Source organism: Schistocerca serialis, chromosome 6 (assembly GCF_023864345.2).
Source record: "Schistocerca serialis cubense isolate TAMUIC-IGC-003099 chromosome 6, iqSchSeri2.2, whole genome shotgun sequence".
Lineage (NCBI taxonomy): Eukaryota > Metazoa > Arthropoda > Insecta > Orthoptera > Acrididae > Schistocerca > Schistocerca serialis.
Window position 1 is genome coordinate 359,664,875 of NC_064643.1, and position 24,807 is coordinate 359,689,681.

General features: G+C 38.5%; 1 protein-coding gene across 1 annotated transcript in view; it reads right to left on the reverse strand.

Annotated features, from left to right (window-relative positions):
* Window positions 1-24,807, reverse strand: part of LOC126484567 (rho guanine nucleotide exchange factor 18) — a 637,896-nt gene that overhangs the window by 269,277 nt on the left and 343,812 nt on the right. The window contains exons 8-11 of the mRNA XM_050108129.1: window positions 14,110-14,267; window positions 12,726-12,821; window positions 8,792-8,858; window positions 4,245-4,356 (exon numbers count right to left, since the gene is read on the reverse strand). Coding sequence (XP_049964086.1) covers window positions 4,245-4,356; window positions 8,792-8,858; window positions 12,726-12,821; window positions 14,110-14,267 — 433 coding nt within the window. The remainder of the gene's footprint in view (window positions 1-4,244; window positions 4,357-8,791; window positions 8,859-12,725; window positions 12,822-14,109; window positions 14,268-24,807) is intronic.

The window sequence follows — 24,807 nt, forward strand, 5'->3', positions numbered from 1 at the left end:
TCAGTTAGAACTACTGATAGCCTTGGGAGAGCTAGCCATGACAAAACTCTTCCACCAGGTGAGCAACATCTATGAGACATGTGAAATATCCTCAGTCTTCAAGAAGAATATAATAATTCCAATTCCAAAGAAAGCAGGCACTTGCAACTGAGAGAATTACCGAACTACCAGTTTAGCAAAATACTAACATGAATTCTCTACAGAACAATGGAAAAATGAATAGAAGCTGACCTTAGAGGAGATCAATTTGGATTCAGGAGAAATATTGGAATACAAGAGGCAGTACTGACCCTAAGACTTCTCACAGAAGATAGGTTAAGAAAAGGCAAACCTACATTTATAACATTTGTAGATACAGAAAAAGCTTTTGACACTGTTGACTGGAATACTCCCATTCAAATTCTAAAAGTGGAAGGAGTAAAGTAAAGGGAGTGAAAGGCTCTTTACAATTAGTACAGAAACCAGATGGCAGTTTTGAGAGATGAGGAGCTTGAAAATGAAGCAGTGGTTGAGAAGGGAGTGGAGGCAGTGTTGTAGCCTATTCTCCATATTATTCAATATGTATATTGAGCAAGCTGCAAAGGATGCAAAAGAAAAATCTGGAGTAGGAAGTCCAAGGAGAAGAAATAAGAACTTTGAGGTTTGCCAATGACATTGTAATTTTGTTAGAGATATCAAAGGACTTGGAAGAGCAGCTGAACAAATGGACAGCATCTTGAAAGGAGCATACAAGATGAACATCAACAAAAGCGAACTGAGGACAATGGAATGTAGTCTAATTAAATCGGGTGATGCTGAGGGAATTAGATTAGGAAATGAGACGTTTAAAGTAGTAAATGAGTTTTGCTATTTGGGGAGCAAAATAACTGACGATGGTCGAAATAGAGAGGATATAAAATGTAGACTGGCAAGAAAAGCATTTCCGAAGAGGATAAATTTGTTAATTTCAAATAAAGATATAAGTGTTACCAAAGTCTTTTCTGGAGGTATTTCTTTGTAGTGTAGGCATGTATAGAAGTGAAACATCGACAATAAACAGTTTAGATGAAAAGAGAATAGACGCTTTCAAAATTAGGTAATGCAGAAGGATGCTGAAGATCAGATGGGTCGATCATGTAACTAATGCGGAGGTACTGAACAGGCTTGGAGAGAATAGAGTAGCATGGAGAGCTGTATCAAACCAGTCTTTGGACTGAAGACCACAACAACAACAACAACAACAACAACAACAACAACACGTTTCCTATCTTGTAGACGTACACTTCAAGATGTGATCTGATATCGCGAAACTGGTCATCGACCGGTAAATAAAAAGAAAAGTTTATATACAGTTGAAAGCGGTTTATTTCTGAAACAAGGATCACTTCACCTGCGTCTGCCTTCTTTTTTGCTGCCGTCTTATCTCACAGTCTATCGTTCAGCATTTCCTCCTACTGTAGTACTGAGATTCACTCAATCCTTTAACTGGTCTCTCCACTTTGCTCTGGTCTTCCCGTATGGTCTTCCGATCCATAGGTCAAAACTTGTTGATAATGTGATCAGTATAAAGTTATCTTTGCTTTGACACCTATTTTCCAATTCTTAATTATGTCTGATACACAATAATAAACTTTTGAGCAATTTTCTATCCTCTCCAAAGTTTCTTCCTTGATGTTTCCTTTTCTTGTTAGCTTACTTCATGAATGTTCAAAAGCATCCGTTTCTTTAATAATGTTTCCAACACAACTTATATCCTTCATTTTTTCATTTTCCCTACTGATTTTTGCTACCTCACATTTTCTTAAGCTTACTTCCACATGTGTTTCTTCAATTACCTTCTGTCAAATATGAAGCTGGTCTTCCAGTTTCTGCTCATTGTCTCCTCAAGTCATGATATCACCTACATACACTCCTGGAAATGGAAAAAAGAACACATTGACACCGGTGTGTCAGACCCACCATACTTGCTCCGGACACTGCGAGAGGGCTGTACAAGCAATGATCACACGCACGGCACAGCGGACACACCAGGAACCGCGGTGTTGGCCGTCGAATGGCGCTAGCTGCGCAGCATTTGTGCACCGCCGCCGTCAGTGTCAGCCAGTTTGCCGTGGCATACGGAGCTCCATCGCAGTCTTTAACACTGGTAGCATGCCGCGACAGCGTGGACGTGAACCGTATGTGCAGTTGACGGACTTTGAGCGAGGGCGTATAGTGGGCATGCGGGAGGCCGGGTGGACGTACCACCGAATTGCTCAACACGTGGGGCGTGAGGTCTCCACAGTACATCGATGTTGTCGCCAGTGGTCGGCGGAAGGTGCACGTGCCCGTCGACCTGGGACCGGACCGCAGCGACGCACAGATGCACGCCGAGACCGTAGGATCCTACGCAGTGCTGTAGGGGACCGCACCGCCACTTCCCAGCAAATTAGGGACACTGTTGCTCCTGGGGTATTGGCGAGGACCATTCGCAACCGTCTCCATGAAGCTGGGCTACGGTCCCGCACACCGTTAGGCCGTCTTCCGCTCACGCCCCAATATCGTGCAGCCCGCCTCTAGTGGTGTCGCGACAGGCGTGAATGGAGGGACGAATGGAGACGTGTCGTCTTCAGCAATGAGAGTTGCTTCTGCCTTGGTGCCAATGATGGTCGTATGCGTGTTTGGCGCCGTGCAGGTGAGCGCCACAATCAGGACTGCATACGATCGAGGCACACAGGGCCAACACCCGGCATCATGGTGTGGGGAGCGATCTCCTACACTGGCCGTACACCACTGGTGATCATCGAGGGGACACTGAATAGTGCACGGTACATCCAAACCGTCATCGAACCCATCGTTCTACCATTCCTAGACCGGCAAGGGAACTTGCTGTTCGAACAGGACAATGCACGTCCGCATGTATCCCTTGCCACCCAACGTGCTCTAGAAGGTGTAAGTCAACTACCCTGGCCAGCAAGATCTCCGGATCTGTCCCCCATTGAGCATGTTTGGGACTGGATGAAGCGTCGTCTCACGCGGTCTGCACGTCCAGCACGAACGCTGGTCCAACTGAGGCGCCAGGTGGAAATGGCATGGCAAGCCGTTCCACAGGACTACATCCAGCATCTCTACGATCGTCTCCATGGGAGAATAGCAGCCTGCATTGCTGCGAAAGGTGGATATACACTGTACTAGTGCCGACATTGTGCATGCTCTGTTGCCTGTGTCTATGTGCCTGTGGTTCTGTCAGTGTGATCATGTGATGTATCTGACCCCAGGAATGTGTCAATAAAGTTTCCCCTTCCTGGGACAATGAATTCACGGTGTTCTTATTTCAATTTCCAGGAGTGTATGTTATGATTTTCATTCACCTGCTGCCGACTCTTGATGAACTTTCCTTGTGGTGTTGTTCTCCCTGACTACTAAAAAGCACTGGTGAGAATACACTTTCTTGTCATATTGCTGCATTGCAGATAAGATAAAATATAAAAGACAATAATCAATCAGAAATTTTATGGAGAATATTTCATTCTTTCCATTCCCGTCACTGACTTCTATCATCTAGGGGGGTCTTTGAATTTCCATTTTCTAGCTTCCCCACCATCTTCAGTCTTCTGACACTTCATGCTCCACTTCATAGATCTTTACTCTTTCACTATTTTTTGCAAAGCCATGTTCCTATTAGTATTCCTTTGTTGGAGATTCAAATGGAGGAAAAATCTTTTGGGAATGGAGACATCACCACGAAATGTTTTCACTTACCAGCCACATTTCCTTTGGATACACATTGAGTGTCTTGAATTCCGTGATACCAAATGACTTCTGCATTCATGCTGTTGATCGTTGCTCATTCTTCAATCTTTTGCCATTGTTCATTCTTCCATCTTTTGCCATAAGGTTAAGGAAGTGTTCTGTATGTCTACCCTCTCCTCAGTCCTCTTTGATAAGGCCACTAGCAGAATGAGGGTGGCTCTTTATACTGGAAGTCTTTGACCACCGTTGCTAATAAACTTTATTCATAACAACAGCAGTGGCAAACTATAAACAGAGGACACTTCAGTTGACAGTTAAAGATGTACCAGTAGCCTACTCAACTAAAGAATATACCAATGCCAAACATGATAAGGGGCTAGCAGGCATCATTATACTGTAAATGCTTGTTTTAACACCATTGTTGTCATGGATTCATAATTATTACTACATAAAATAAAATTATAAAACACACTCTCTTCAATTACAATGTTATAAAATATATTGTTCTATTGTGACTCTGATGATGTACTTACTCTCGCAGTATAGTGCCGGTTTGTTTGTGACAGGTTTGGAGCACCAATCACAGGCATGTGCAGATCCATAACACGCTGAAACCCACTGATGGGGGACTTTCTTCGTTTTGTCCTATTAACACAAATGACAGTTTTAAATGTTTTATTATAATAAAGGAGAAGTAAATTATCAAAGCAACTTTAACACATCGGATTATAAATGATTTATACTACAACAGACAATCTAAGTTTCAGCAATAGAAATCCCTAGAACAGAATGAAATAATCACTTCCACAATTTGGTATTCCCAGAACAGTCAGTGCAAACATACTGTGGCATGAATTTGGCTACTACAAGAATATACAGAATGAAAGTAGAAATCTTGCTAGAGACTCCCTTGTGGGGAGAAGCGGCAAGAAGGAACCTTACAAGATAAACTCATGCAATGTACTGCTGCTTATTTCAGACATCATGAAAATCCTAACTTCTGTACTTAACAATGAGAAGATGATAACAGAAACCTTTCAGCTCATGGGCATGCACCTGCCTGATACAAAGCAGGACCTTAAAAGCTTTATGTTCACTATTAATTCTTTGGGGTTCTTGTCATTTTAGTCAAACCTTCCAAAATTTCTAAAGACTGTACAGAGTAAGATTAAAACATGGGACCATCAGAAGCATATTTTCATACTTTAAGTGCTTATGTTATGTAGTACCTGTAATCTCTAAGGAGACTCAAAATTAGTGGGCCAGCATTATTTCTGTGCATAAATAAGGCAAAAATGCACAGGTTTTTGCTACCACATGATATTACCAGTTGCCACAAAAACATTAGTAATATCAGTCTTTGAGATTATCAATTCAGAGAACTATCTGAGCCATTTACGACTGCAACAGGATTAAGACTGGGTGTCAGTCAATTACAACTACTCTTCAACTGTTCTGGAATACTCCCTGAGACAATGTTACAAAGAAAATCCTAAGGAAAAACAAACTGGAACCATAAAAGATCAGACAAATTTAAATTGTTAGGAGTCACAGATGATTTAGTGTTACTAGCTAATAACACACAAGAAGCCAGAAATCAAATACGTTGACACAATAAAGCACAAAAAAATTGGACTCCAGATATCATTAGAAAAGACTGACATGATGGTAACAGGCCCACTAGTAATAAACTAAGTAATAATAGATAACAGAAAAATAAATATATGAAACAATTTAAATAGCAAGGAGAAATTATGGCATACACCTTGAATGAAGACCCTGCACGGTAAGAAAGAACCAATAAAATTATAAAGGCTCCTAAGCTAACACGGCTAAATACAATAAAAATACCTACCAATCAAAACAAAATTAAAACACTAAAAGACAGTGGTTCAGCAAGAGGTAACATATGCAAGTGAAACTAAAGTCACTGAGAGAAACAGAGTTGCCATGACCCTGAAAGCAGGGTGAAGAACAGCTAGAATAAAAAACTGTCCAGGTGCAAGTACGACTAGCACCTTGAGGGTTCCGTACAAACTTAATTATGTATATAGAAAGTTCACTCATCATGAAATTGAGAATCTCTATGATATTTTGCCTGTTATCAATGTTGATGTTTGCAAGATATCATTTTCAGGAATTCCAAGACTTTCAAGAATATTTTACATTTGTGATCATGTAACAAACGACCGGACAAATATTTTTTTAAATCAAACAATGGAAAATCCAGGAGGGAATGTAACAGTATTATGAGAAGAATAGTTGCTACACACCATATAGTGGAGATGCTGAGTCGCAGATACGTACAACAAAAAGACTGTTGGAAAGTGAGCTTTTGACCAACAAGGCCTTTATCGAAAATAGGCAACATACACGCGCACACTCACGCAAACCAACTCACACACACGTGACCACAGTCTCTGGACACTGAAACCAGGCTCAATTTTTTTTGGGTGATATAATTACAAACTAACAAATTTTTGGATTTTTCAATTTGAAGGCAACACAATCAAATCTGAAACAGCAACGGGTACCCATATAGCACCATCCTGTGCCAACCTATTCACGGGTGACCTAGAGTAATTGTTTCCAACCACCAGGAATCCCAAACTTCTCACCTGTTTTACATTCACTGATGATATCTTTGTGATATGGACAGAGGACTAGGACAACCCATCCAGAGTCCTACAGAAACTTGACACCTTCTCCCACATTAACTTCACCTGGTCATCCTTAACACAAGAAGCCACATTCTCTTACAGGGTTTTGACCACCTGTCACTGTGCCCTGAAATGATTAAAATCCTCCCCACTATCCTCCCACATTGGTATTCCACCACCCTATTCCAAGCCTGTTCTCAACCCCTTTCTTCATGGCTCACATCCCTGCACCAGACCTTGATGCGATACTTATCCCAAACATCATCCCACTATCATCTACTCCAGTCCTGTGGCATGCATCTCCCGCCCCACCACAGACAGGGCCACCTGTGATAGTAGCTCTGTGATCTGCCAACTATACTGCAAACACTGTGCCACTTTGCACATGAGCATTACAGATAACAAGCTGCCTGTCCACATGAATGACCACACTAAAATATGGCCAAGAGACAGCTGGCCCACCCAGTTGCTTAATATGCCCCCCAACATAATGTGGTTCACTTTAATTGATCACTTCACAGCCCAAAACAGCGTTACTGAAATGCACAATGGCAACTTTCTCTACAACATATTCTTCTTTCTCGTAATCCACCTGGCCTAAACTTTCACTAGTCTCTCTCAACCATCTACCTATCCCTTTCCCTGTTCCCACTCCAGTACTATGCTCATCTTATCCTGCCAGTGCACCTTGAAGTTCTTTCACCTTCTCTACTCCTATCCCCTCCCTTTTCCATTCCTCCACAGCACTTAATAGCCCTTTCCTGCCCCCACCAAGTCCCTGCACGCTCCCTGCGGTAGCACTAGCATCTTGCCCTGCGATCCCTGCTCTATCTCCTCCTCCCCCTTGTTTTGTCCATTTTCTCTGCTGCCTCTCTCTGATCACAAACTCCTACTCACCTCCCTCTGACAATATCTTCCCCTCTCCCTTTTCTACCTGCCTCATGTGTCTCCCCCTTCTCCACACACTCTACCCATTCCCTCCTCCCCCTCACTGTGTCCATCAAATCCTCTCCATCTCTACCCAACCACACTCATCAGTACACACAGTCTCTGAATACAGTGCAATAAAGAAGGCTGATAGTACTGAAACACATCTGTCGTGCAATGCAGGCTATGCACTAGGGGGCTTGAAAATCATTTATTTACCACTGACATACAGGCCACTATGCAAATTAAATTGATACAGCAGCACAATACTACTCCAACAGAGTATACTGATCATGCAGGACAGTATACTTGTTGAGTCCCGGAAAACTTTTCCTTGACCCTGACACATAAGCTGCCCTGCATATCAGGTTCATTTGACAGGCTAATACTATTCCCACAGGACATGACTGTCATGCACGGCAGCCCGTACTCCATGGACTGGAAAAAACACATTTTGCCCAAACATCTGCTCGTATTAGAGCTAGGAGATTATACACCCCACAGTGTTGGTACTTGTGAGGCCTGCTGTTCCCATGACAAGTTTAGCTGAAATCAAATCAGGGGTTTGGGAGGAGATCCCGGACATAAACACATGCACTCAGCTTTATACACATATAAAATATAAATGGAATGGATTTTGTGTCATACATAATTATTTTGTTTTGATGACTTGTTACAGCTACTACTAATTGGTGGAAAGAGCTTCTAAAAAAACTCTGCTTCAATAACATTATAAATTATATGATGAATTCTGCCACTAGACTCTGTTTGTGAGCACTGACCTGGTTTGAGTGCCATTAATCCCATGAAGTTGAGAAACTGGTCATCGAGCCAATAATAGGGCATTAAGGATAATAAAAGGGTGAAAATGTGAAACCAATATTGTAGTGTCATGTACATTATTGAGCAAACACCACTCCCCAATTAAATGGGATTGGGGATCGGCATTCATTAAGCTTTTCAGTTTTACCACTACAGATTGACACACTACTGAAGAGGCCACTGAGAAGAAACTATGATAACCACGTTGATCAACTTACGAGTAGTACATTTCAATGTACAGTAACTGCAGGAACCTGCCTAAACCATTAATTAAACTGAAGAAATCTCAATTTTCATTTTTAACTACTGATTACAAGACTTCCATGAACTTTGCCTTCTTAAATTTTATTCAGAAGTCAATGAATTACTTACAAATGATGTATGAAACACTGGTACTTTTACTGGTAGCTGAGGGGAAAATAGCAAAGTGATTGAATATAAATAAATAAATAAATAACACAAAGGCATGAGTCAAAAGAAGAGAGAGAGAGAGAGAGAGAGAGAGAGAGAGAGAGAGAGAGAGAGAGAGAGATAAGTGGGTGGTAGTGTAGGATAAGGTTATGAATAAGAAAGAATTTAATGCAAAATCATATTATACTTATTTCAGACACAATAAAAGTGTAATATTAAGCAGCAATACAAATATTGACTTTCATTCAATATACTATTACCTTCTTTTTCCGAAAAAAGATACTGCCCCGTTTCCGCCTCTTTCCAGATCGATGGTCATATGCTGCACTGAAAATGAATGGAATATGAATTTAACAGTGCTTAATATTATAATTACTAATTCGTATTGCCTCATGTATAACTAAAAGGACTGTATCTGGTTGTTTTTGTTGGGAAGTAAAATAAATTTATAAGTCTGAAAACATTAATTTCAATACCTTCCAAATGATCAGAATGCCATCCCTGGAGATGTACATCATAGTAAATTAATGTTAAGCCTGAACAGCAATATTCATAAAAGTCATATTCATCAGCATGGTGGAACACTGCAGTAAAGCTAATGAACACGGTTGAAAATCAGTATAAAATCCTATGCTGCCAGCATAAAAAATTGTGGTATCAGTGGGAGTGAAAGGAAAATGCCACAATGGAGAGTGCAAGGAGATGGTGGAGTTGTTACTGAAGATGCAAAGTAACTCAGGATCCTAAAACAAGAAAGAAGTGAGTATGTGGTGAAGTTGTATGCAGAAATGCAAAGTAATTCAGATTACTACAACAAGACAAGGACAAGGGTGTGGTACGAATTGCAACAACAATAATGAAGACTCCTGATAATTAATCTCTGGGGGTTTTAGGATGGGAACAACAAATAAAAATAAGGAAAAGCGCTGTATCCTCTTTAACTGGTTGATGAGTGATGCAAGGGAACACTTGACGGCACACAGATATGAATAATTTTTAAGCTACCACTCTTACAATGTGATTACACATACTGATATGCACAACCATACAGACACCCAAATGTGGCTGTGGGTAGGTGCGTTTGGGAGTCTGTACGAGGAGACGATGTGACAGCCAAAGCATTCTGTGTCTCAGGATTTTTGCAGGCATGTGCGCACATACATCATGCATATACTTACAAAGTTATATAATACTGTGCATTAATTCTGTCCACAAATGCATTTCCTGGGTGGTTGGTACAATGCTTTTATGTGTTGGAAGAAATCTGAGAGCAATCCTAGAGTTAGTTTGTGTGTTAGGATTGATTCTGATCTGATAGCTTACGATTTTTTTTTTCTATATCTGGCAACAACTTTTCTGCAACTCCACCGCATATCTACTATCTCCTAGAGACACAGACTAAAATGATAACTTGTTTGTCATCTTAAATTTATTATTATTATTATTACTGCTGTGCACTTCAATTGTGAAATAAGAATTTATTCTATGACATACAATAACTTGACTCCTGACACATACATATAATTATGATAAATAATGGAATAAAGACAAAACCAAAAGGGAGTATCCAATTCCTCTCATAGACATGTCCAATGGAAGCTCATTTTGATCCCGTACCTATTTCAGTTCACAATCAAAATAACATGATGTTGACCGTAAAATGTTAAACAACTGCTTAGATAATAGTTCATAAATAGATTCTTGAAAGAAATTCTGTTATTCTCCTTTCAGTCATGAAATAATGGCACTGTAAGAAAATAAGAAGCAATGAAAACTGGAACTAACAAGATAACAAAAAGAAGCTCATTATAAAGCTAATGAATGAAAAATGAGAATATGTATCATTAATTTGGGTACCGAGAGAGATACAAAATTTAAGCAAAGATGACTGCTGAGAGTCAATGAAATATGATGCTACAGCATCAAAACACAAAGCTCTCAAGCACCAATATCAGTATGAGGAAACAAAATGATTCAAGAGGCAGAAAAAGCTACCAAAGTCATTGCTGTAATTTTCAGGTGTATGCTTAGCAGGATACTGCACAACCTCAGGGCATATTCACACTGAATACATGTGTGTTTCACAGATCTGTAATAAAGAGACCCTCCTGGATGGGAGACCTGTCAGAGAAACAAAATGCAGAATAAAGATAACAACTCATTGAACAGCTGATGCTCCAAGTCATCAATAGGCTCATAAACAAGAGTGAGAACAAGAGTAAGGCAAATTCCTCTTCAGAGCTATAGTGTACACCTGTTACTGTGCAGTCAACACAGTCCCACCAGACTACATTGTGCCCCTAATTTCACTCACTTGGGCTCACACCTGCTGCTCCTGTTTTCTTCTGTTTTATCTTCCCCTCCCAATCCACTCCTCCACATTGGTGTGTGCTGTGCACAATTTCCCATTTTTAGCCCGGATGAGCTCAAGGGTGCAACATTCCCATCCCATGAACCTGCTGTCTCTCCCTCCCAGCCCTCAGCCACCCTTCCCCTACACTCCCTCCTCCTGTCTTCTCTTATCCAGTCCATTCCACACTGCCCATCAACCCAGTAGAGCTGCAGTGATGGCACAATGCAGTCAGTCAGGACAATGTAGCTGTACGTGTATATGTACTTCACAGCTCTGAAGGAGGCAACATTCTCAGTCATGTTTATATACCTACTGGTGTCTTAGCACTTTAATTATTTAGCGAATTATCAGCTTTACCTCGTACATTAGACTCCACCAAGGACTTTCTCTTAACTTAAAAATACAGAATACATATTCAAGTAAGAACTGATACAATAAGATCCAATGTCCATTACACAGATCTTAAGTGAAATGGTCATCAAGCATGTAAAACATACTGGAATATGTTTTCATTTTCAGCTTAATACAATAATTATTACAAACATGTAATTTTTTGCTTATTACATAGCACAAAATAATTCCTAGGCTACTATAGCCAAATATCACACTACTTTAACTTATATGGTATACATTATCACACTTAAAGAGCGCAGGAGTCAAATGTTACAAAGAACTTAGATCGTATGATATTATCAATGATATCTATATAGAACAGTTTTGTAAGCAATTCATCTACACAGTATGAGTCAGACAAAACTAAAGCCTTCGCATCTTTTTAAACTTCCACTACTATTAGTACTTAATTTTTGTATTATTTTTGCTAACAAGTTCTTGAAAATGGGCAATCCTGAATAATGAATATTCTTATGGAGAAAAGTAAATGCCTTCGGCTCTCTGTATCTATAATTGTTATCTTCAACACAGATTCTATGAAATGATGTGACACATCTGCTGATTGGAGATATACTTACTACTGGTTATAAATTTCATGTGACAATCTAGACACTGAGAATCAAAAGTTAAATACACTTAATATTTTGACAGTTCTCATTTAGGTCTGTAGGTTAATCACATCAACTGACAGGCAAGAAACTCCGTTCCAATATAAAGTTTGATTGTAGACGAAATGTTGAGTTAATACATTCCATTTCTCATTTTATAATGTTCTCTTTGCTTCCGGCTATTTTTCGTTCTTACCCTGACATACCTCAAACCACGTACCTCTTTCCCACACCTCCTGCATCCCACCCAGCATTTAACTGCGTGTAACCCTTATTATATCAGTTATATTCACATGGTTAATTTTAATTTTGTGATGCATATTTTGTGGCCAATTTCTCTATGCCTACTGCCTACTCCTCCTTTGACCAAGTTAGTGGCAACAGCATATTATCAGTTGTGTTCTGGGACCTGCTATTTGGTTGTTACAACCCTTTTTTCAGAGCTTAATGGTTAGTCTCTTCACTGATGTACAGGTGTTGAAATGGTCAATCATTATCAGCCACCGTAAATAACAACAACGGTTGAAACTTTCATTACTTCAAAGCTTACGACCAACACTCATCCATAGAAAATGCCAAAATGGACTATATGATGATGGACATAAAGCACAATTGGAAAGAACCTACTATTTAGCAGTCACAAAGCTGCCACAAACAATAAAATCCAGCAGCACAAAGCCTAAGCTGATGCAGTAGTCATGGAAGTGCAGTTTTTTTAAGGCACAAAATGATATTGCAAAGCATATATTCTTACAAGAAAACTTACAACAAACTGAAAGAAACAGCTGCAAAACATAATTATTTGTATCTTTATAATAATGGTTGCTGCAATATACTCACTCAGTCAGGAATTCATCCAAAGCTATGTTGATGTGTGGGGTAACTAAATGCTTTCCTGATGGCATAAGTTCCTCTTCCGTTTCACTCTCAGTTCCACTGTAGCGTAAGCAATAAACATGAGATTCAAGCAGAAAGCCAAGCAAATTCATTCATGCCAATGCTTAGTAACAATAAAAAAATCAAATGCTGGAGCATATTGCAAATAACTTCAATAACCAAATAAGCCTGGGTTTATCCCATGCATGTTGTAATTTATCACAGTTTTGATCCTTAAAAATAAACATACAAATAAAGAAAAGTCCTCTAAAATAAATTTCAGATTGCATTTTTGAAATCTATTCATTGACAAATTGTGTCCCCCAGTGACAGCATAATTACATAAATATCTGGGTAAAAGCTGGCAGAGATATTTAATTTTTTTTTCATTCTTTTGCTGGCCTGTTACAATAGAAAGTAGACTTACAACATACATCACTTGAGATGCACATCCTCTATCATTTTAGCAATCAGCCAACAGCAGTCTACTATCAATGTAATTTACATTTGCTGATGCTGTACTTAACAATTTGATGTCATTTAAGAAAATCAACTGTCTTCCATATCTATAATTAATATTTTCATGAGTCATGCAGTCTAATAGAATCAGAGTTTGTTTGGATACGACAAAGTCAGCATCTCTTTCTCCAACATTTGCAGATTGCAAAAAAAGTTATTAGCAAAGCTCTGACACACATCATGGAAGTCTTCACAACACAAAAACACACATTAATTATAGCTCCGAGTGGCATCACTTATTTACATCCAAACCAAAAACTTTACTTTCAGTCCTTATCCTCAGTCCCTGAACTGTTTTCTATTTAAGAATCAACAATGTTAAGTTACAATGTTAGTCCTCTAAAATTCATGTTTGGTTTTATTATTATTATTATTATTATTATTATTATTATTACTACTATGAGAAACTTTGAGTTCTGCCAGTGTGTACACATTTTATCTCAAACTTTCAACACATTAAATTTTCATTTGTGAGGTGACAGTCAACCCTAATAGATACCTGACTACACATTCTAACTGCATAAAGTAACAGAACTGAAAACATCTAAGATTCTGCATAGTATATCTCTGATAAATTTATTATAGATCTGTACATTTTCAAATGTTTATGACATAAAATTCACAAAATTATTTCAAAATGCCTTACCATACTTGATAGCTAACTGCTATCTGTCATATTAAAGCAATTCATATTGACAGCTCAGTAGGAGATGGCAGCAAATTGTAGCATAAATCATGCCTAATTGCGGCAATTGGTGCACAGAAGAAACATGAAAAAAATTGAAACATTTTGTAAAAGTCGTGCATATATAAAAAAAGTAAAACTTACGCTGGAATTGCAGGAGTACTGTCTGTAACTGCCTCACCCACCATGTCCCGCACGGCAAGTATTGATGGAGTTGAGACAGACTTCTGAAGTGGCAGGCGAATAGGCAGTAACCTCAAATTATCCATTTCTCTCTTTGCAGCCAGCTTATTGAAATCATTCTAACAAAACAATGAATGTGTGTATATTTCCAAGCATTTTATTTGCAGTTTTTAAAAATGTATTGTTATGAATTACACACATTGAAAAAATGTTTGCATCACCCTGGTTCCAAGAGTTACGGAAGCTGTACAGAAAATTCGAATAGCGATCAACATAAACATCATTTCTGCCCTTTTCATTGCTCATGAAAACCACATATTGGATGTTGTACAACCATACAGTGAGACCTTCAGTGGTGGTGGTCCAGACTGCTGTACACAATACTTCTAATACTCAGTAGCACATCCTCTTGCACTGATGCATGCCTGTATTCGTCGTGGCATACTGTCCATAAGTTTATCCAGGCACTGTTGGTCCAGATTGTCCCACTCCACAACGGTGATTCAGCGTAGATCCCTCAGAGTGGTTGGTGGGTGGTGTCATCCATTAAGCCCTTTTCAATCTATCCCATGCATGTTCAATAGGGGTCATGTCTGGAGAACATGCTGGCTGCTCTACACAAGCAATGTCATTATCCTGAGGAAATTCATTCACAAGATGTGCACAACGGTGATTCAGCGTAGATGTCAATGAAGACAAATGCCTGCAAATATGCTGTTGATGTGGTTGTACTATTGGTCGGAGGATGGCATTCACGTATCGTACAGCCACTACCGCGCCTTCCAGGAGCACCAGTGGGATACGTCAGCCTCACATAATGCCACCCCAAAATATCAGTGAACCTCCACCTTGCTGCACTAGCTGGACAGTGTGTCTAAGGCGTTCAGCCTGACCAGGTTGCCTCCAAACACGTCTCCGACAATTGTCTGGTTGAAGGCATATGCGACACTCATCGGTGAAGAGAATGTGATGCCAATCCAGAGAGGTCCATTTGGCATGTTGTTGGCCAATCTTTACCGCACTGCATGGTGTCAAAGCTGGACCTTACCATGGACGTAGTGAGTGAATTTACGCATCATGCACCCTATTGAGCACAGTTTGAAAAGTTACATGACTTCCTGCTGCTGCACGAAAAGCATTATTCAACATCGTAGTGTTGCTGTCAGGGTTCCTCTGAGCTATAATCCATAGGTAGTGGTCATCCATTGCAGTAGTAACCCTTGGGCAGCCTGAGCAAGGCATGTCATCGACAGTTCCTGTCTCTCTCTGTATCTCCTCCATGTTAGAACTTTGGTTCACTTCGAGACGACTGAACACTTCCCTTGTTGAGAGTCCTTCCTGGCACAAAGTAACAATACGGACGCAATCGAACCATGGTATTGACCATCAAGGCATGGTTGAACTACTGACAACAGGAACAGTATACCTCCTTCCTGGTGGAATGACTGGAACTCATCAGCTGTCGGACCCCTCCGTCTAATAGGCGATGTTCATGCATGGTGGTTTACATCTTTGGACAAGTTTAGTGACATCTCTGAACAATCAAAGGGACTGAATCTATGATACAATATCCACAGTCAATGTCTATCTTCAGGAGTTCTGGGAACTGGGATGATGCAAAACTTTTTTTGATGTGTGTGTATAATATAACAAATTAGTTTTCAAATCACCTCTTCAACACTACCGGTGTATTTTGGTTTACCATTTTATTTAACTATAAATGATGCAACTTATCTCTCAAAATATTAAAAAATCAAATTATGTTATTCCAAAAATTTAATTAATACATTCATTTGTTCCACAAGTCCTATCATTAACAAATTTTTTTCAGGTGTGGAGTGCTTGAGATATATGGACAGAGCAAAGCGACTATAAGATACTTGAGTTGCATGCTGTACTGACAGTTAACTATCATCCAACTACCACATTTTTTGTGTGCATATGGAATATAAAGTGAATGTAACTTGGGTTGTCTTGAAATTTTAGAATGTCCAAAAACTGCAATTTCCTCAGCTACACTAAATATCTGTTCTTTAGCTTCTTCAGCTTGCCTGAGATGCGCACTGCAACTGATGCTTTTAGGTGTCATCACAAGCAGCTGACACTTACAAGCACAGAAGTATATACACTGTACAATGTACAGGCTGTCCAATATGGCCCACGCCTCTCTCGACTGTCCATTAGTTGTTTTACTGGTACTTCTAATTTGAAGCTGACGAAAAGTATTGATGCTAGTACTATGCTGTTTTGTTTCAGCATTGCACTGTTTCAGTTGTGAAGCCACCGCTGATGTTAGCGGGCACAGGTACACCGCTGATGAATGGTTAGCATCACGTGTCTGGGAGCATGAATATTCACAGAACACCAAGCAATTAGAGAGATAATGAGTGCACTTAGAGGTGACTGGCAAAGCCACATGCCATAAAGCAATCCTGCTTAATTGGAAGAAATGTTTTATTTTAAACAAAGTCAAAAACAGGCCACATAGTGGACATAAGAAAAGCTCTGGAATCATTACTTGTATGTCTCAATCTGATTTCAATGGTAAATTTTCCAACTTGTATGCACCAAGATAGCAGGATCCTGATTGTTAACATTTTTATAAACAGTGCTCAGGCTGAAACAATTAATATGCTTCCACTTATTAATGGGCTATCTGATCATGATACACAATTAACATGCTTCCACTTATTAATGGGCTATCTGATCATGATACACAATTAACATGCTTCCTCTTGTTAATGGACTATCTGATCATGATGCACAATTAACACTGTAGCACCTTACAGTTCTGAGGTGCATTCATACAAAGCAGTGAGGTTTATTAATGAGAACAGGATAAAATGTCTTAAGAAAAAGATGATAATGTGAAATTCAGTATGTTCTATAGCAAATTTGTGTCAATATTTTAATGTAGCTTTTCTACAACATTCTCCAGAAAGTATTTTAAAAGAAGCGGAAGATATAGATAAGTAAAGGAGTTAAAATTTGTTGTAAGAGGGAAAGAGAAATTTATACAAAGGCCAGGATAAGCCAAGATCCAACATTACTTGCATTATACAAAAAATACTGTAATATTTCAAGGAAAGTCAATAAGATGTCCTGAAACAGGTATGTCCTGACATAAATTGCTACTGCACATAATAAGATTAAAACTATAAGGGATACTATGAAACAGTAGACAGGACACACTATCACTGTACAAGACACAACAACTATTAAGCTAAATCACAGTGTTGTGAACGGTGATTTACAAGTTTCAAATGTTTGTAACATTCACTTTCTAAATGTAGCAGCAAAAATGGGATGACAGGGTTCAGTTGAAGAAGTAAGATAATACATTATTTAGTTTGGTCCAGGAAATCATTCCTTAATACCCTGTTGTACATATAACAGCAGTAGTTATTAATTGAGTCTACATGATCAACAGTGTCAAAATAAACTGTACGATAATGTGACATAATACATAATTAACAATATCAGATAAATTACGTTTGCTTATTATGATGTTCCCAAAATTCAGAGACAGCAGAAGCAGTGGTCATACAAATACTGTTTCCAATTTACCTTAAACGTATTTAATACGAAAATGCATTTTAAGTATGAAGGCGCATGGTGATATAACGTAACTCCGGTATGGTACATTCCTCTTTTCTGTAAGTTTGTACTTAATAGTTTCATATGTAGGTTTAACCTCCTGTCCAGTTTCAAATGTGTGTTAATCACAGTTATGTTTGAACTCCCTTATTTTCTTAAAATGCTTCCTTTTATAAAAATTAGTATTTCATATATTTATACAAACAAGGTATAGGCAGTATTTTCAGACTTTTAAAAAGCAGGCTACAGGAATCCCTGCCTTTTTGTTTCTTTATTGCTCTGTATTTTAATTTTTTTTTAAATTGTGGATTACCCTTACAAAATTATTTTGTTCATCAATAGTAATAACACTGTGACCTTGAATGAGAATCTGAGCAGCAGAAGTAATTGTCCTCAGTTTTCTTTATTTAGATTATAGAAGTGTATCTCCTATTTTAAATCTTCATGAATATTTATGCCTAAAATTTTTTTATGACTCACCCTTGAAACTTTTTTCCTTCAATGGTGAAAGCTGGGTTTGCAAGATGGAAGTTCCGTATGATGTGAAAGTTAGCAGCAGTTTTTTCACACTTTTTTAAGAGCCTATTGGTCCTGAACCATTGTGCTAAACTATGCAAACTGATGTTGCAGCTTCCTGTAGATTTTCGTCAATGTGTGATTTAATTGCAATATTAGTGTCATTTGCAATGAGTACTGTGGCTCCATTAGGTATTTTAGCAGCCAAGTCATTTACATACAATAGAAATATGACAGGTCCCAGGAATGACCCTTGTGTGTCTCCATAATCAATATTTTGCTCATTATTGCAAAAACTAGAAACTTTTTGTGTTTCACTATCTCCTTATTTTATTTCTGTAATCTGTTGATGGCTGTTGCGGTATGACTAGATCCACCTTTCAAACTGGCTTCTATTTCCAATCATGTAACTTATGCAAAAGAATCTCATGATCAACAACATCAAAGTTTTTATGAAGATCGGGAAATATTCTAGCTACATCATCAACTGCTGTTAGTAATTCATTTCAAAAGACAAAAATTGTTGACTGGGTTATTTTTCCAGCTCTGAGCCCATGTTATGAGTCATTTATCAGCCTTCCTTTATTTATTTAAGACTGCTATTAATCATCTAACATAATGTTTTACATAATTTCGCTGAAACCTGACAAAACAAACTGGTCTACAATTATCAATTTCACATTTTGCAACCTCCTTATGAATTGGCATTACTTTTTGCATGATAGCATCTGGTACACCATCGGCACCAACTGAATATGTATAAAGTAAGCCCCTTCATAATTTTTAGATGGCCCCTCAGGTGTTGTTGGGAACATGACTAAAGTGCTATGTTTGAGAAATAATGGTTGAAAGCACAAGCCACATGCCTGGGGTCAGAGTTAATAATAAGCTCCCTATTACTGCGATTAACTGGCCTCCTCTCTTCTTATAATTTGACAGGTTACTTTAGTTTTATTCTTGGAATTACACATTAGTTTGTCATTTTCTAGTTATTTTATTTTTTAAATAATCTGTATTGGTATTAATCCTTTTGAAGTAGGTAATAAAATCAGGACTAGTGTTTTGCTTAGAGTAATTACACAAGGTCCTCTTATTCTGATACTACACGTCTTTATCCCTTTTGTAATACACTTGTCTGTTTTTGTCTTAAATGGAGTTGCTTTCTTGGGAAAATCTGTTTCAAAAAGCTGCTTAAATGGTGACCATAAACATACATTTTTATTGGTATAATAGCAGTTGTATACATCATTCCAATTTTCACCCTTCAGGAGAAAAAAAAAATTACAGATTTTTTGCACTGAAATTACTAACAGTGCATCTTATTCCATGCAGTTATGAGTTTCCTGCAACATTCGTTGAAAGAATGTTAGCATAGTGATCACTAAAACACATGTTTATAACTTGTGTGATATGGGCATATTTGCATGTATTTATCAAAACCTGGTCAATGATAGACACAGAAATTGCTGTTTTTCAGGTTGGTTCAGTTACAGTTGAGTTTATTTTCAATGACTAATAAATTTACTATCATTAAATTTGTTTTTGAGAAATCAGTATTGAAGTCACCACATATAATTATATTTTTCTAGGGGGAGTGAATTTCTTCTGGAAGTTCCTCCATGTAATTATAAAACACATTCACATCTCTGTCTGGTGATTTGCATATGCAAATAATAATTTATTTTGCTTTGGTGATTTGGCTACAGAGGATTCTATATCTCTTTCACAGGACAGATTGTGATATTTAATTACAATGTTGAATTCAATATTTTCTTTATCATACACACAGGTACCTTCACGACTCGATATCTTCGTACAAAACATGCTTGGAAGTTTAAACTGAGGGAGGTATGTTAGCTCTAATATATCTTTTTTAAGTCAAGTGTTCGGTATAGCACAGTGCAGAAATATCATTCAGATCACAACATTATTTCTATTTCATTAAAAATGTAATTTCATAAAACTTTACACAACTAAGAGTAACACCAACATCCTTCATGGAAATTAGCAGAATTATAAAAATTCTAAAAGACAAAAGCTCATATGGTGTTGATGGAATTTGAAATAGAATTCTGAAAAGTTGTTCTAACTAAATAATTACTGTCCTTAGTGTTAAATGTAATGAAATGCTGGCACAGGGCATTTTTCCAGACAGATTAAAATATGCAGTAGTTAAATGTCTTTATAAGAAAGGTGACAAGAAAAACTTAAATAATTATTGTCCATTTTCCGTACCTACTTCTTTTCCAAAATATTTGAAAAATTGATGTACTCAAAAGTAGCCTCACATTTAAGTAGAAACAACTTAGCACATCACTGTCTGGATTCCACAAAGGTTGCTTGACAGACTGCTGTTTACACATTCAATCACCAAATATTACTAGCCTTACATAATAAAATATTGGCAGATGGTAATTTTGTGATCTTCTCAAAATATTTGACTGTGTGGCAGGTCATGATACTCTCTTAGGAAAGCTTAAAATTTATGGTTTTACACTAAACTGGATTGAATCATGCTTAAACAGAATGCAAAAAGTTGTGCTGAATAATTCAAACAATTTGAAAGGAAAGAACAGTTCAGTGTCAGGGTATCAATCACAAGGGGAGTCTCACAAGGTTCAATTTTTGATCCACTCCTATTCCTTATCCAGGGTGAACCAGAACTCCACCAATCAACTTTATGAGGTTGTTCAGACACACCTTCTGAGTATTTTCTGTATGGGACCCATGCTTTCCAGTAGCTGTTACAGAGTAATAATGTAAGGATTGATTCAGTCTGTCACCCTAGTTATCTTTGTTTCTGGAAAAATAGCCTCACACCAGTGAAAAAGCCTGCTATATGTAATCGCCAAAACGTGCAACACAAAAACACAGGATTTGACTCTCTATAACTAATGTGGTTGGTGTTGCTGTGGGGACAGTTCAAGTTAGTGTTGGTGGGCTGCCCTTACATTGCATTCAGTGAACCCATGTATGAGGTGTGTATTAGCCAATGCTTCATCAACAAATCTGTCAATAGTAAGAGCACATTCAGTGAACCCATAGACTGCCTGCATAGCTGAGTGGTCAGTGCAGCTGATTGCCATGCAGGGGACCTGGGTTCAATTCCCAGCCAGGTCACAGATTTTATTCATTCAGGTTCTAGGTATCACGTACTCATTATCATTTCATCATCAACAATGCACAAGATGGCAAAATGGCATCAAATAAAAAGACTTGCACTAATGGCAGAACAACCTCAGATGGGGGCTCTCAGCCAATAATGCCACATGAATAATTTCATTTCAGTGAGCCCAAACATGAGCTGCATATCAGCCAATGCTTCATCAGTAAATCTATCCACAGTACTCCTGTGTATCACCGTTAATGTACAACTAACACAGGTGGAAAACAAAACCCAAGATAGAACCAAGCAGTACTGAATGCAAACTTGAGGGCAACAAGTCATAGAGGGCATTGCTGTTGGCAATGGCAAGTACCAGGAGCAAATGAATAGAAGACATACTATCCACATTTGTGGTATTGTGGACTATTTGCAGTGCAATACAAATGAAAAGTTAACAGGGGCAAGAAACCAAACGAAATGCAGTAACTCTTTAATGAGCCATTGATGACTGATTACTAATTATTAAAGCTCATACTGGCTCAAAAAGGAGTTCAATGCCCATTAACAAAAATTTTTGTTCATTTGGCCAATAAAGCAAAATGTGCAAAGGATGCAAAGGAAGTTTTAAATCTAATCCAAAATCATTTCTCCTGGACAACTGCTCTTATTCTGCACACAAATTTTTTTTTTTAAGCACAGCTGCCTGAGAGGGATTAGAAATAATATATTCAGTCATGTAACACTAAACACATACATATATGCTGTAAACTGGCTCACTCCACATTCTTTTGATAAAAGAAAGATACAAATGATCTAAGGATCATGCAACTAACATGAGAGGAATCATGTGCCACCTTCATTCAATCAGCTGAGCACCCTCCAATGAAATTCATACAAGTAAGAGAATCTAAGCTTCAGCTACCACAATCAACAAGATATGACCACATTGAAAAGGTTTAAAAATTAGGATTTAGGCCTATGTGTGTGAATGAGAATTCTGATAATGACATGAAACATCAGGCTGCAAATTGCCATGGTTTGTTGGCACAGTTTCCAAATACGTGTCCCACTCAAGAGTGTTATTTTCTGATGAAAGTTTTATATATCATAGTTCACACAGAAGGAATGTGGCTTTCTGGTCGGAGGGAAATTCCCATTATGTGCAAGAGCTGGAAAGATCTGCCTCAAGTTATAATATGGGAAGGAACATTGTCATAATATCTGTAACAACCATAGGTTTTTTAAGTATATGTGAATGGAAATACTTATTTGGAGATTTTTCAAACTTGATTAGTGCCTCAGCTCAAAGACATGGGAATAATAAGATTGTGTGGCTACAACAGTGTGGAGCTCCAGCACTCTTTGTTATTCAGTTGGAAGCGTTCCTCGATGAATAATTGTGAGGCCACTACATGGGTGTAGTTCAGGAACGTGTCCAACTCCACCGACATGGCAAGATGAAGCTTGAATCTTACCATGCCAAACAACTAATCATAAGGAATAATCAAGTTGCATATGACTTCAATATCAGCAGAAGACTAATGATGATGAATTGGGCATAGGGGTCAAGGAATCATTTGAATGAAGAAGTCCTGAGATGCTCATTCTGCAAGATGTCCAGGAGGACACAGAGAAGGAGAGATCTCTGTGTAACACATGATAGTGCATATAGAAATAAGTTGGTTACATAGTTACACCATCTAATCAAAAGTATCTGGACATGTATTAACAGACATTAATATGAGGTGTGTACACTCTTCACCTTTATGAAGGCTTGAAGACTGCTCAGGACACTTTTAATGAGGTATCTCAATGTATGTGGGGGAATGGTAGACAATTCTTCATCAACAGCCAAAATCAAAGATGGTAGTGATGTTGGATTCTGGGGTCTGGAGCAAAGTTGACATTCTAACTCATCCCAAGAGTGTTTCATTGGGTTCAGGTCAGGACTGTGGGAGGAGCAGCCCACTTCACGAATTTAATTTTCCACAAACAATGGCCTCAGAGATGCTGCTTTGTTACAGGGTGAAGTGTCAATATGATACAATCATCATTTCTGAACTGTCCCTCTGCTGTACCCAGTACACAATGCAGTAAAACACATCTATATCCTTCCACATTCACAGTTTTTGGAAGCACAATAAGAGAACCCACCATAATCATGTAAAACACCTCCATTCTGTAACACCACTTCCTCTGTACATCACCGCTGGCTCTACAGATGGTGGCAAGTAATATTCTCGAGGCATTTGTCAAACACAAACCTTTCCATTGTTTTGCCACAAGGTCTAGCATGATTCATATCTTCAGATCACCCATTTGCAATTGTCCATTGTCCAGTGGTGTCGCTGTTTACACCAGGTAAGTGTCGCCTAACAATGACTACAGAAGTGTGTGGCTTTTGAGGAGCTGCTTGACCACTGCATCCCATTCTTTTTAACTCTCTACGCATAGTCATCGTGCTAACTTGACTCCTGGTAGCACTTTGGAACACATGGGTTATTCCTTCTGCTTATTTCAAGTGCTTATTTTATTTATTTCTACCACCACCACCACTACCATCATTTTTGCAACCACCATCCGCAGTACTCTGACGTCTCTGTCTGTAAGCACATGAGGTCAGCTTAGTCTTCATTTAGTTGTTTGTTGCTTCATATTTTCACTTCACAAAAGAAGAGGTGACTCCGAAGCTTTTGGATTGGAATCTTTGTCTTTGCAAAAACTTCAACAGGTCCTCCCCCCAACAGTGGTTTTGTTTCTTCTACTGGCTGTATTGAAGCTTTCAACAAATGATTATTTCTGTTGAGAAGGAGCAGCATTTTTCTACAAATGAAATGACTGAGTCTCTGATTAAAGCTATTTCTTGACACCATTTTTCTTTTCTGGACAATTTGTTAATTACTAAATGTGCAGAATATTAATTTAAACCTTTCATAGCAAAAATGGCTCAAATGGCTCTGAGCACAAGGGGACTTAACATCTGAGGTCATCAGTCCCCTAGAACTTAGAACTCCTTAAACCTAACTAACCTATGGGCATCACACATATCCATGTCCGAGGCAGGATTCGAATCTGCGACCGTAACGGCCGCGCGGTTCCAGACTGAAGCGCCTAGAACCGCTCGGCCACACCGGCCGGCCTTTCATAGCAGTGTGACTGATACTTGCCAATGCTGCAGATAGAATCAACAAAGCACTTAGCATAGATATACAACTGAAAATAACTATTTGCACATTAGGGGAAGAATTTTGGCACAGTCAAAATATATTGACAGATTTTGTTTTATGGTCACTATAGTGCAATGTATTGACACTATAGCATTGGCGGTCAGCTGTGAATGTAAAATATTCTCCAATTAAAATTATTCTGTGACCGACATTTCAACATGTCAAATTGTGGAGGTCAGGCAACAGCCAACTGTATTTCTTTCTCATGCATCG